The sequence below is a fragment of the Xylocopa sonorina genome, chromosome 9, assembly GCF_050948175.1.
Source record: "Xylocopa sonorina isolate GNS202 chromosome 9, iyXylSono1_principal, whole genome shotgun sequence".
Lineage (NCBI taxonomy): Eukaryota > Metazoa > Arthropoda > Insecta > Hymenoptera > Apidae > Xylocopa > Xylocopa sonorina.
Window position 1 is genome coordinate 9,043,273 of NC_135201.1, and position 13,512 is coordinate 9,056,784.

Here is a 13,512-nt window from a genome sequence, read left to right on the forward strand (position 1 = left end):
CGAGGTTATGGTAGATTTCTTTCGTATCGAAAATTTTCGATCGTGTCGCCTCTCTTCACTCTTCATTGTTCGCGTCGAACACATGCAATCACTTTACCGGCACAACCGACACTACTGGCAATGTTTTTGGTTAGTAACCGTGTATACAAGGAAGATAACCTCAAATTATTGCTACAAGTGCGAAACATAGCGAAAGATTATCGTACAATTGGAAGTATTAATTTGTAAGTCGGTTCCATTTCTTCAATGTAACATTTTTATACAAAAGAAGGGATTGTAATGGACAGAACAAGTATAGGGAACTCATTGGGGAGAAGTTTGACGTCTCCACGTAAACGCATGTCAATCGTTCAATCATTAAAGAAAAACAATTCGTAAGTTCATTGGGATTATCTGTTTAAATTAGTTTATCGTAGATTAATATGTGGATGTATTTTATTTGATTTTGTTTCAGGACAATAAGCGTGTCTGGTCGATCGAACCAGTCTGTGCAGATAATATGTAAAACGCCAAGCCACGTAGTGGAAAGCTTCGGTTCCTCTCTGCCCGTTCTTGTTACGGAAGCTTTAACATTTGTAGATAAAAACACCGCTGTTAGCGTTAATATTTCAGTGGACGGTTGGGCTTGGCTTGTGTGCGGTCGAAGGTTGCTCGTATGGCAGTGCAAGACTACTATTCATGATCCGAAGCAACGAAGAACATTTAAAAGTCAATGTCGCGAATTGTTACTACCTCAGAGTGATTTAGCTCATAAAGCAGAATGCATCGCTGTTTGGCTACCTTTAGGCAATCAGGTATTAAAATTTTTCATTTTAAATTAAACATTAATTTATATGTAATTGGACTAATGCGTGACTATTTAATAATTAGGTGCCCAGTTGTATGGCTGTCTCTCCTGAAGGTATAGTACGCTACTGGGCCAGTGTTGCACATGAGGGATCATCTGTAGAAACGAGTGCAGAACTTGCTGGACAAGAAGTTGATTGTCTCACTTATATTCCTGGTCACGGTTGTATTTTAGCTACAACCACGTGCACGGTAGCATTGCTACAACCACAGTTTGTCAGTGGGAAGAATAACGTCATATGCCAGGTTCTTAGAACAAGCCAAGGATGGTTAGGAGGCATAGGTCGTAGAATGACTTCTCTTATCTTTGGTGCGATACCTCAATCCCCAGTTACAGAAACGGTAGATTTTTGCACCAAAGTTTTGAATATATGATACAGGAAGTATGCAAATTGCAATAGACTTTTCTACTTTTTTCTTCTCATAGAAATTAGTAAAAGTTACTTGCACAGCCCTTGGAGATAGAGGATCAAGAGTTCTCATATTAGCTGGCTCGTCTTTACAATATTGGTCTTTCCCTCATAATGAACAGGAAAGGATGGAGTTTGATGAAGATATAGGCCATATCATTTCACAAACATTTCAACGAAAAGTTTGGGTATGCATGGTATTGTAGTTGTACTGAAATATTTATAAGATATAACGATTTATTCACTTATTTTATTGTAGGAATCAAGTGCGTGTAATCCACAAAATATGGAAACCTGGTTAATTGATATGCAACCTTGTAATGAAGGAATAGTATTTCTAATGGCAGCTTATTGTGCTGAAGCCTCATCTCTTATCGAGTTTGCGCTTGGTAACAATAACAACAAATTTTTTATTACAATTTGAATATAATTTTCTTATTCATCTTCATCTTGATTGCATGTTACAGGCATGATACAGCTGTTGGGTACAACATTAGCCAATACATTTAAATGGTTCATACCAGTTAAAATTAATTCTATTTCATATCATAATGATGCTGAATCAACTCTGGTTTCTTATCGTTTTATACTATGTGGATGGGAAGCAATTATATATAATCAATACGAAGTGCTTGTTGTAAATTGTAACTATTCAATTATATACATTTCGGATTTGAACAAGTTCGTTCATTCATTTTTCTTTGTTTTCATGTATTTTTAAAAGAAAATGTTGTTCAGGTACGTCCGAGCATGACCAAGATAAAATCGATTTAGTACGAGGAGGAGAAGACAGTATTCTTGGCGGTGCATTATGCTCAGGAACTCCAGTTGTATTCACAAAAAATTTCGGATTGGTTTCCATCATGCCAACTGATTTTATATCGCAAGATTTCAATATGTTTGTTTCCTTCTGTTATATATATTCTTTCTTTCTTTTTTAGAAGCAAATTATTACATTAAAAAATATAATGTGTAATATTTGCAGGAGCTCCACTGATAATGTGAATGCAAATGTAGATTATAGTTATCGACCAAGTTTAAATTTAACTGCGCAGAATTTTACTAGTCTTATTAGCAATGAAGAAATTCAAGATATGTTTTATAGTTCCGACAGCGCAATGCAATTGCGCGCTGCATTTCTGCTTAGTCTGCGACAAAATAAGGTATGTCTTATCTATAACATTTCATAAGGTAATTATTCTTCAGCGGTCATTAAAATAATCATCCCATTTTAGTCGCAATGTGAAGAAATTTTATCGCAACTCTTTCCTCTACAAGAAGAGCCAGTAATGGACATAGATGCCAGTCTCGATACACTAATTTTGAAAGTTGCTAAAGACTTGATAAATGATTATCCCGCGAATGATCCACGTTGGTCGAATTACAGGGATTTGTGTAATTGAATTTTTTTTATACTCTCCTTAAACGCAAGATACATTTATACGAACTTCATTAATTGCATACTACTTACAGCTATGACATTAAGTGCAGTTACTTCTATGCAAATACCTAACCAGTTGGAAGGAAAACAGAAAGCGTTAGAATTATTCATAGCATTTTTAAAAGAACATAATTTATGGAATAGAGTAAGCTTATTTGTATCAAATATAATTACTACTATTAATTATTAAATGTATAGATTAAATTAATTCAATATTATTACATATTATTCTGTTTAGTTTTGTGCCGTTACGTATAGAGGAGTAATCATGTCTACACCACATGTTCTCGGGGAATATGCGGAGAAAATAGTAGCAGCATTGACTATATATAACTTGCAAAACAGGTAATTTTTCTTTTTTGTTTTTAAATCATATTCTCTTACATTTTTATAATATATTTATATCGTTTCATATTACTATAAGATATCCAGATATCGTAGACACTATAATAGAGCAAACTTTAAATCCTGAATCGTACGTATCCGATGAATTGACGGCACGTGATATATTTTATCGTGAAGTAAGCACTGTGCATCGTTTCCTTCCTACTTTAGTGAACAATGCATCGGAAATAACTCAATCTGAGAGACCTGTTCAACAAGTAGCACATTATATTATGCAAGTGAATGCTGTACTATTGGTGAGAATACAATCAATGCTACATTAAGAGTAGGTTGGAAAGTATAATATTAAGCTAAAGTAAAATCATTAAATGTACGTTGATAACAGGGCATATTGCACGAAGTAGTAAAATACCGACAGCATAACGCCGAACGATTTATTCCGACGAGATGTTCGAGCGGTATAACTGAGTATCTTCCATGGACGGCGGCAGTTGGAAAACATGGGCTAAGGAATTGTCTTAATACTATGGTTAATTCTATGCTTGTATAATTTTCATTCCATAGTAAAATTTGTATCGATAAATTTTATTTTATTTTATTTCAGTATAATTTAACCCTTAAGCATGGGATAACTGGAACTAACGATACGACAGTGAGAAATGAATTGTACGAACAATTAGTCAATTATATAGACTTAATATTGGACGGTCGAAAATGTCATTTAGAAAGTATTAGGGGTACGGAAAAATTCGAAATACTACTGAAACAGTATGAAACTGATCGAATGAACCTGATTCAGCCACTAAGTATGGATCCTTAATTAATTTCAATGATGATTAAGTATAAAAAGAATATTTATATTGGATCATTTGCAGTAAAGGAAGAACAGTATGATAGTGCTGCAATGTTAGCTGAAAAGTACTGCGATTTTGTATCACTTATACAAATATGCGAATTAACTAACAATAAAAGCCGGCTCGACGGATATATGAAAAAGTTTGCGGCTCAAGATTTTGCAGGATTTTTATTTTCATGGTATGTTTTCTTAGGGATAACGATTTACGAGAAAAATATTCCTTTCACCGTTATTATTGTTGTTCATTATTTGTAGGTATGTAAAAGATGGTAGGCAAGGTCAACTAGTGGAAAAATGTAGACGTGGCGGTACTGTGGAATTATCAGAAAAATTAGCAGAGCATCCTACTCTATCGTGGGTGCAATCTGCTCTCACGGATAATTTGCGTTTTGCAGCTAATACGCTTCATTCTTTAGCAATCCAAGAAAATGAATTAGTAACTCGTAAGAAGGTAGAAATTCGTGACATCTTGTCATTTATACTATTTAAATATTTTTACATTTTTACATTTTTACCTATAATTCGTTACGCACAAATCTTTTTTTCACAGTCCATGCTTTCTTTAGCGAAATTAGCTTTCCTTGCTTCGGATGATCTACAAGATGAAATCGAAGATCATATAAAAAGAATCGATAATGAATTATCACTAATAGCTCATCAAGAAGATTTACCGACACAAGTACTCACGACGTATGGTTACGACGTGGAAAAGTTACGAGTATTTACACCGACAGAACTAATTACGGTACTTATATCCAGTTACGAAATTTATTTGTTATAATACACTTACTGTAAATATTATATAATTGGTGTAGCTATACACATCTGAGGATAATATCGATGCAAATGAATACGATTTCAAAAGAGCACTCGATTTGCTGGAATATATAGAACAAGAAGATGAAAAAATGTCCTTGAAATTACGAATTTGGGCACGAGCTGCTAAGCGAGATCAATGGGATACTATAGGAAAAAATGCCGAGCAACAAGTGCAGGGAACGATCTTCTTCAAATTAATGGACCTTGCACACTTTATGGGTAATTAATTAACAATTTGAAGAACGTAAAATAGTATTACAAGTTAGATTTAAAATTACTAACAAAAGTTGTGTTTTCTTCTATTCTTCATATAGGTGGCGAAGTAAATGACTTCCTTCCCCCAGTGGATATGCTTTTGGTAGAACCTGAATTAGGAAGTCTTGCCGCATCAAGTAATTTTCAATTCCTGATTAAATTCGTGTACGAGTACGCATGTACTAATTATTAACCTACGTGATTAATTGTAAGTAAGAACAAAATTTGTATTTTTTTTCTTTTTCCGCTTCTTTCTCTCTTTTTGAATTAATAAATAAATTTTTATACAATAAATCACATGTAATTCTTTGGTAGGATGCAAAATTGTACAGTAAATATACTATACAAATATTTATAAGAAACTAGAAAAAGATTTTCTGTCCTATATTATAAGTTCACATGAGTGATTGAAAAATAAATAAGATTAAAATATTTAATGAAATCAATATCACATTCTCATCTATGGGATTAGCGTAACTGAAACTTTGAGGATTCGTTCTTATTATGAATCTCACTTGATCAGGAGTTTTACAGTCTATTTCTGAAAATCGAATTTAAGCAGAAGTTTACTTTTTGTTAGATATATTATAAATAGCATACCTTAATACTTACCTGCGCATTTATATAAAGAAGTTACGTTTTTTATACGAAGATATACATTAGGACATGATGAGGCACCAGTACATTTAAAGTTATTAGTTAATTTAGTTTCTTTGTACCCGGCTAATTCGGTGCAATATAAATCTTCTTTTTTATTGGATTTAAATTCGATCCACAAACAGGCTTGCATTGCACCATAGCCAAAGGTATGAATCTGGAAAATTAATATAATACAATAAAATTGGACAATAAATATGAAACTTATAGAAATAATGCACTATTTCGATACAAACTGTAACTTCGGTTTTCTTCATATTTTGTTTCCACTGTGAATGAATTCGATATGTAATAGATTTTGAAGGAGTTATATAATTTTCGAGTTGCGGAGATACTGAACTATTTGGACCCAAAGGTAATGCAGGTCTTAATACTCGTGGAACTAAAAATGTATAGAAAGGAAATATATATTTTCTATTATGTATTACGAATATTGTAATATATAATTTTAATGTCAATCATATTGGCTTTTTAATTGTAATATAATAGTAGAACGTACTTTTAGACACATATTGGGAAATAGCCTTGATATTCGAATTTTTTATTATAAGATCTTCATTGGAAAGGATAAGTGATTTGAATAATTCCCTATTGTACCATGATACATAATATATAAAATAAACATCTGTAAATTAAGAAAAATATAACTTTTATTCATAACAAGAATGTTGTATAATCGCACTTACCTGGATGATGATATTTTATTTGACGCAACATCTTTATTATGGGTTCTACCTCAGTTTTGGACAGGTACCCCGATGGAGTTAACAATATCACTACTTGCCCAAGATTTCCAATTACATGGTGTTTCTGATTAATTTCCCAAGATTGATTCAAATAGGCAAATACTGTTTCCAAAACTCGTATATAATTTAACTGTGTAGGCCCTAAAAAATATTGTACATGAAACAAAAGTTAGAAGCACTTTAATAAAGTACAAGACTTACAGGAAGTGTTAGTAAAATTATTTAATGTTTGAAAAACAAGTGATGGACTATTTGTAACATTTAACAGCCACTCTCCGGAAGTACCATGTATTATTCCCATTTTTGATCCGTACATTGATACGTCTAAATCTTGTGTGAGAATTCTGAAGCATACAAGTGTACATAAGTAAACTGAATGTTCTACGCAAATGAATCAAACTTTAGCTTTAAAAAAAAAAATAGATTAATAGATGTTATACTATCATTAGCAGACTCTGCATAACTTACTCAAGAAAATGTGTTGTATATCCTATTGACCCATCAAATACTACCAATGCTTCTACTTGGGGTTCATTTACTTCATAGCAAGGTAAAGCAGGGGACAAACGACTGTTTGCAAAAGTATAAAATTTGTCAGTAGCAATGTTAACCATTTGTTGCATCGTTTCAGGAGAAATATAGGCGATGCTTTTACGATAAGCTAACAGCTGAGCTATCGTGTAAGTCTGTTACAAATGATATTTATTATTAGAATATAAATTTTTCTCAATAATTTTCTTTTTAATAATTTCATGTACTATTATTAATAAACCTGCTCATTTAAGATCGTCTTTGGTATTGCAGACAAAAAGGTTTGCGCCCGAGCACAAGCTTTTACGTTCGTATTAAAAGTAACACCTTCGTACGAATAATACATCCCTAAAATTTGACTAAGTCGAAGGCTGGAAAAGTCTTGAATCCAAGTCTGCAAATAACTTGCAATGATCATCCCTAAAATATATTTGAAATAATTAGTTAGCAAATATTTAAAAGAGAAAGAAGATACTTGTTCATTCACCATCAATGCCTCCTATCAGTTCAGCTCTAGTTGCATCAAATTTTTCCTGTGAATCTCTTAGATAATATATAATTGGTCGCAATGTATTTTCCCAGAATCCCGTTGCACCAAGAGTCATATTATTTCCTAGTAAAGGCCCTTGATATACGACCATTTCCGCTAAATCTCCTATTTAACAAATATATGCATTATCGTATATGATTACATTGCATAAAAAAAAAAGTAATATAATCATATCTTCTACCTGCAACTGTTGTTAACCAAATATTGTCAACTGCCGCAGTCGAAGTCATCAAGGCATTATATTGCATGGATGTTTCATAAATCATTTGACTTCTTGGTAAAACAAATTCAATCTCTTCTTCGTTATAGTTTGAATTATTCGAATTTGTTGAGTTTACATATAATGAAAAATTATGCACTGTTAAACAGCATTTTCTTATAAGGATAATTCAAGTAATATTATACCTGAGGGAGGTATTTCCGGACTTGCAGCTAATTGATTTACAGTAACAATTTGGTGTTGAAGAGATGCAGCGATTGCTCCTATAATTGCACCAGGAGCAATAGTACCGTAAGGTGTTAAAATCACTCCTTGTTGCTGTGGACAGTCCCATTTGTTGGTAGATATAATTTTATCTAAGTAAGGAAGATAATCATTCTTATTTTTATCGTTTAAAGTATCAAAACTTTGTCTTCTTAATAATTACCTGTTACATTTTCAGTTTTGGTGATCTGACTGCATGGTTTATCCTGGATTTCATTGTCAGATGTTAAAATCGTATTCGAAATAGCCCGATGGAGCATACATCGTTCAGCTCGTGAAAGTATCTCAACTGGTAAAGTTTCTAGACTTCGTGGAACTAATTCTTCTATAAGTTTTTGTTTAATCCGTTGTGTCCCAGTCGCGCTGAACGGTAGTATACCGTCTGTGGCTTGCACATTCTTCTGATATTCAATACCGTCGAATTTGAATCTATAATTTATGAAACACATACACTTACTAACTATTGGATTAAGAAAATAATATATGTACACGTACATATCTATATTTCTATGTAACCACCTTTGCAGTATTAATGATGACATTGTCTTCATATCTATTTTTGAATAAGTATACTTTTCCAGTTTTTGAATGATGTCCATCAGTATGCGCAACTTCATTGGAAGTTGAGAATTTAACATGGCATCGTCTCTATAACATTCTCTAAGTGATTCTGGTATGGTTCTTTGTGACCATACTAATTGCAATTGCACTACATAATGAATATTTAGGATAACTTGGTACTTTATTCTGCCTTCTTTTTCTCTGCTAATATGTATTGCTATGTATATATAATTTGTGTAACAACTCACCGCAGTATATTATCAATAATATAACTTTATTAACTCCCATAATTATGTCAATAGAAATACATGATGTACTATTGTAAATCTAATACGAAAACTCTGTCATAGATATCTACTTGAATCTTTGTAGTGATTCACAATCGGATGTGAATGAAAAAAATGCGATCGAATTCTATTTAAAATCCGATAAGATAATAATCGTGTAGATAGAAATATTTAGCCATTTTAAGTAAAACTTAAGTCTATTACGATATCTTTTAATTATAATTTTAATCAGGCATTATACCTTGAATCTTAACTCTTACGTTTTCGTAAAAAATAATTACCATTTTATGGCTCTAATAAATATTTATAAAACTATATAATAAATTATATTAGTATTTAATTTAAAGAGCATAAAATCTAATAGATAAAAAATAAAGACGGATGGAGTGCATCATACATTTACTCTGATTAATCATTTCTTAAATAAATATATATTTTTTATTATTATTTTGGTTCTAAAGTTACCTGTTTTAATAAGAATATCCATTTAGAGTGGGGAGTTATTACTCATGAGGTATCATTTTATCTTATTTGTTTAATGATAGGTTTCATTATATCTCTGGATAGGCGTGGTGCTATACTTTGCCAAAAGCAGTTGAAGGTGTACCATATATTTTATATAGGAAGTTCTTAAAAACTATTTGAGGTATGGATTTTATATTTTTTAAGTACAATAAAAAATTACCCTGCAATTTTTTAATCAAATTATAATATGTATAGTAAACGAATATAATATATTTTTATATAATATCTGGAGATAATCTATTGCATTATGTCACACTTATTTTTCTAAGTGAAGAGATATTGTATTTAATATATATTTATACTAAGCAATACAATTTTAAGTATCTGTTCTTAATTCTTCATCTGTGTTTCTAATAACAGAGAAATGGCAAAGCATCTATATTTTTTGGCTTTTACCGCACTAGGTGAGTAGATTTATTGTTAATATGTACATATATAATGTAATTTTATTCCCTTTTTAAATTATTATTCTTTCTCTTTTTTAGTTGTGCACGCCCAGGAAAATGCGATTAGGAATTTGTCACCCTCTCTTCGAGAGTGTTACGAGAACAAATACCTTTTAGAAAAGGATAATAAACTGCCAGATACTTTAGATACGTTCATTGCGATACTTCGTAAAATTGAAAATACAGAGGGTCTTAATATGGACCTAAGATCCCTATCTGTTGCACTGTTACATCGGTAAATTATATATCTGAGAAGAATAGTAATATTTAATAAAGAGATGTCATTTATAATATCTGATTTACAGTTTTCGACAAGATGGTATTGCACCAGACCCTCATGTTGCTATTCAGGATGGAATAACACCTTATGCACCAAATACTTTTGAATTTTTCCGTCATTCTCACACTCTACATCTAATACCTGGTAATGCAATTACGTTTCCTAATAACAGTATAACAGACATTGAAAGGGTACGTATAAAATTATTAGATTATCTTTTATATTCCATGCATACATGTTTGTCTAATATAAATTGCATTACAGTGTACATTACATGTCATGTTATCTGGTAGCATTGAAATTTTTGAAAGAGGAGACGAATCAAAAGTTTGTAAGTCCCAAAACTTGTATAGACATCGAAGAGATATTAAAAGCAAAAGTGATAAAAATTCCAAAAATACTGTTAATGATGTGGAAACTTTTTCACCTGATGAAATGTAAGTAAAAACACTATCTAATGTAAAGTAATTGACACAAAGTAAAATACAATTTTTCTGCTAGAGAAAGTATGCCTCAGAATAAAAGCAAAGGCAGGCACGTTACGGATGATCCAAACTCTTTCTACCCAGCATTGCCACCTAATCATCCAGATAGTGCACAAATACGAGAAAGTACTCCTACTAGTAAATGTCCTGTGGAGAATGGTGTTGTAAAAACTCCGTAAGCTTTCAATTTACTAATAAATTACAAAAGTTAATAATATCATATGTATATACTATATATTTTTTAGATGGGGTACAACTTCTCTTGGCCTAGTACTTGCTGGCATAGCTGCAGCTACGCAACCAGAAATAACTCCACTTTATCATTTACAACCAAAAATATTACAAGAGAATAAAGCAGACATGAAGGAAATGTCCGTAGATAACAAATGGTTTGCTACACTAGCTGGTAAAATATTTTTTATATATTAAAATATGTTATTGTCTATTTTCGTTGCAGATTAAAATGTACAATCTTTATTATTGATATTATAGGGGACTTAGCAGAGGTAGCTTTAATACAAGGCCCTATGGGACGTCCACTTAAAGTAGGACTAGAAGGCTTCTGGAATTCTACTGCTTTACCAAAGTGGTATTTCTTAAATTCTAACGATAATATAGAGATGACAACGGCAGAAATCAGAGGGGATTTAGATGGCTTAATTTTGGCGAACGAAGTTAACAAGTGGTACTCTAAAATACCTAGTTTAAGGCTTTCGCAAATTTTCGACATGTACTACAGTCGATTAGGGCTCTTTGACTCCTCTATTAGAGCATGTAATCGGAGAACATTATTCACATCTGTTGCTCCAAATGAAACAATGGTTAACCAGGTGAACTATATTAACCTTCCTCAAAGAAGTTTTCAATGAATTTATAAAATAAAAATTCTCTCCTTATTAATACTAACTATTTTTGTAGACTTATAGTGCGGCTTTATTATTATCTGCAGATTTAGCACAAGCAACGCTCGAAAAATCAATAATAAAGAAATTTTCTGTACAAGCAGTAAATGAACTAGCAAAATATGTGCGTAAGTATTAATCATTTCTGATTTCATGTAAGCAATTCACAAATGATATATTTGTTATAGTAATTATAAAAGATTTATTCGGTTCAATGTTTTTATAGCTTCGTCCATGAATAATGATCTTTCATGCGCTGAAACAGATAAATTGTATGATAACAATCAAATTTCTGTTGATTTGACAATAATTCTGGATACGAACTGGGACTTTAGAGTAATAAAACCTATTCTTGCGAATTTATTAAGGCGCATTGATTTAAATCAGTTCAATTCCAATTTCACGTTACTAAATGGCGCTGATGGAAGTCCAATGATTAATAGTACTTTTGACATTTTGGAATTTTACTCTTATAATTCATCCCATTACGCAAACAGTAAGCAAAATTAAAATAAGAATTAAAATGAAATTTTGACAGAGTTTAACAATGAATAATAAACTAGAATATTCTTAATTATAAAGTAATTTTTTTCAGTTACCCATGGTTTTGATTTATCCAAGGCACTTAATGAATTACAAGTATATTTGACACATAAACTGAATAATGAACGTAATCGTGGCATTGGTGGCGCACGATCTGATGTTGTCTTAATTGTTCCATACAATTCTGATACGTCTAAAAACAATAATAACTTTAAAGAATACTGTCTGCAGACTGTATCACAAATGCAAGAACAGTTTCCAGGTAAGAATTTATAATAGTTTCGTAAATTACGGAATGTAATAAACGTTAAACAACATAAAATTATTGCACAATCATTAATATAATTTCTTCAGACACAACGTTACTTATTATGGCATACAGATCCAAGGATACATGGTCTGATTTAGTACAGAACCGTATAACGGATCTATTCTCAATTGGTGCTGAAGACTCAGAAAACACTTCGAATTCTATAAACAATATTGTTTCACGAATAAAGAAAGGTAAATTTATTGCATCATTGTTTGAAAGAATATAAAAAATAAATAAAAATAAAAAATAAGTATAAATCAAATAAAATTATCTTCATAACTAATTATAAAATATCTTATAGTTCCTAAACGCTTAATCAATTCGCAATGTGGAGCGAATTATATTCCATCTGGATCATCGAATTCGTTTGATGATTATGTCATACCAAATGGAGTTAACTTTTATAAATTACACCCTAATTACTTTTTCAACCATGAAAAAACTGCAACGATAAAGGTACATTCTTTTTTTATATACATCTAAACATACTCATTTTATACATATGAAAAGTACTCTTGTATTATGAGTAAATATTTTCAGATTCAAAGTTTTAGTTCGGACAATTTAACTGTGTGTTCCTCACGTGATCCATTAAACACTAACACAACAGGAACAACAAAATTATGTAGCTCGATATCCAATAATGTACATACCATTACAGTTTCTTGTGGAGATACTGCTTTTGTTCACAAATGTTCACCATTATATATATCAGTAACATCTAACTCTTTAAATAGTTCTTCTTATCAGTGCACAGGTAAGCACGACTACTAGATTTAAGGAGTACAAAAATGCGTAAAAATATTATGCTAGTCGTAATTGATATTTTATTTTCAGATGGTCGAGTTTGCAGATATCCTACTTCAATAAAGTACACCATATCTTATGAAAGCCTCACGTGCGTCAGTAGCGCAACTAAGATTACATTTAATTTTATCATTTTAATAATAGCCTTAGTTTTTTATAATCTATAATAAAATTGATGTAAATGTATTTATGCATTCGTGTATACGAATTTAATATCAAAATTATTATAATGCATAAAAAGTAAAAGCTTTTAAAAATAAGTTTTAAGTCGTAGTAGAAAATTTGCACACATTTATATTTAAATAACGATACTCTATTTAAATATGCATCTCCATTATTTATCAATCAAATTTTAGGCAATACATTTTAATAAAAATATAATTATCTAGGTATACAGTATTTTTATACAACGGATTGAGGCAA

At 31.3% G+C, this 13,512-nt stretch overlaps 3 protein-coding genes across 3 annotated transcripts; 2 read left to right on the forward strand and 1 right to left on the reverse strand.

Moving 5' to 3' along the window:
- Nucleotides 1–213: 213 nt before the first annotated feature.
- Nucleotides 214–5,165, forward strand: Nup133 (nuclear pore complex protein Nup133). The gene is made up of 19 exons (XM_076901713.1): nucleotides 214–374; nucleotides 455–794; nucleotides 871–1,188; nucleotides 1,274–1,444; nucleotides 1,516–1,645; nucleotides 1,724–1,900; nucleotides 1,995–2,154; nucleotides 2,242–2,419; nucleotides 2,492–2,651; nucleotides 2,730–2,842; nucleotides 2,936–3,042; nucleotides 3,122–3,338; nucleotides 3,428–3,571; nucleotides 3,647–3,848; nucleotides 3,918–4,077; nucleotides 4,154–4,349; nucleotides 4,449–4,643; nucleotides 4,714–4,936; nucleotides 5,032–5,165. Exons 1-19 carry the CDS (start codon nucleotides 280–282, stop codon nucleotides 5,163–5,165), a joined length of 3,420 nt encoding a protein of 1,139 aa, XP_076757828.1. The 5' UTR covers nucleotides 214–279.
- On the reverse strand, nucleotides 4,985–9,026 carry LOC143427508 (uncharacterized). The gene is made up of 14 exons (XM_076901717.1): nucleotides 8,750–9,026; nucleotides 8,460–8,649; nucleotides 8,104–8,369; nucleotides 7,862–8,032; nucleotides 7,638–7,814; nucleotides 7,394–7,561; nucleotides 7,148–7,326; nucleotides 6,844–7,061; nucleotides 6,577–6,719; nucleotides 6,316–6,516; nucleotides 6,129–6,254; nucleotides 5,866–6,011; nucleotides 5,585–5,786; nucleotides 4,985–5,513 (listed from the first exon to the last, which is right to left on the reverse strand). Exons 1-14 carry the CDS (start codon nucleotides 8,787–8,789, stop codon nucleotides 5,368–5,370), a joined length of 2,373 nt encoding a protein of 790 aa, XP_076757832.1. The 5' UTR covers nucleotides 8,790–9,026; the 3' UTR covers nucleotides 4,985–5,367.
- Nucleotides 9,027–9,369: 343 nt separating this feature from the next.
- Nucleotides 9,370–13,507, forward strand: LOC143427507 (uncharacterized). The gene is made up of 14 exons (XM_076901715.1): nucleotides 9,370–9,717; nucleotides 9,799–9,994; nucleotides 10,065–10,230; nucleotides 10,304–10,476; nucleotides 10,541–10,699; nucleotides 10,770–10,930; nucleotides 11,017–11,354; nucleotides 11,443–11,554; nucleotides 11,653–11,922; nucleotides 12,022–12,231; nucleotides 12,324–12,473; nucleotides 12,584–12,738; nucleotides 12,823–13,039; nucleotides 13,120–13,507. The coding sequence occupies exons 1-14, from the start codon at nucleotides 9,678–9,680 to the stop codon at nucleotides 13,254–13,256; spliced, it is 2,484 nt and encodes an 827-aa protein (XP_076757830.1). The 5' UTR covers nucleotides 9,370–9,677; the 3' UTR covers nucleotides 13,257–13,507.
- Nucleotides 13,508–13,512: the final 5 nt, after the last annotated feature.

Excerpts from the sequence above, each read along its gene's own strand:
- LOC143427507 (XM_076901715.1), top strand. The coding sequence starts at position 9,678 with ATGGCAAAGCATCTATATTTTTTGGCTTTTACCGCACTAG. Across the intron at positions 9,995-10,064 it reads TCTGTTGCACTGTTACATCG|TTTTCGACAAGATGGTATTG; the intron begins GTAAATTATATA and ends TCTGATTTACAG. Across the intron at positions 10,700-10,769 it reads AATGGTGTTGTAAAAACTCC|ATGGGGTACAACTTCTCTTG; the intron begins GTAAGCTTTCAA and ends TATATTTTTTAG.
- LOC143427508 (XM_076901717.1), bottom strand. The coding sequence starts at position 8,789 with ATGGGAGTTAATAAAGTTATATTATTGATAATATACTGCG. Across the intron at positions 8,370-8,459 it reads TCATCATTAATACTGCAAAG|ATTCAAATTCGACGGTATTG; the intron begins GTGGTTACATAG and ends CATAAATTATAG. Across the intron at positions 7,327-7,393 it reads ACTGATAGGAGGCATTGATG|GGATGATCATTGCAAGTTAT; the intron begins GTGAATGAACAA and ends AATATATTTTAG.
- Nup133 (XM_076901713.1), top strand. The coding sequence starts at position 280 with ATGGACAGAACAAGTATAGGGAACTCATTGGGGAGAAGTTTGACGTCT. Across the intron at positions 795-870 it reads GGCTACCTTTAGGCAATCAG|GTGCCCAGTTGTATGGCTGT; the intron begins GTATTAAAATTT and ends TTTAATAATTAG. Across the intron at positions 3,043-3,121 it reads ATATATAACTTGCAAAACAG|ATATCCAGATATCGTAGACA; the intron begins GTAATTTTTCTT and ends TATTACTATAAG.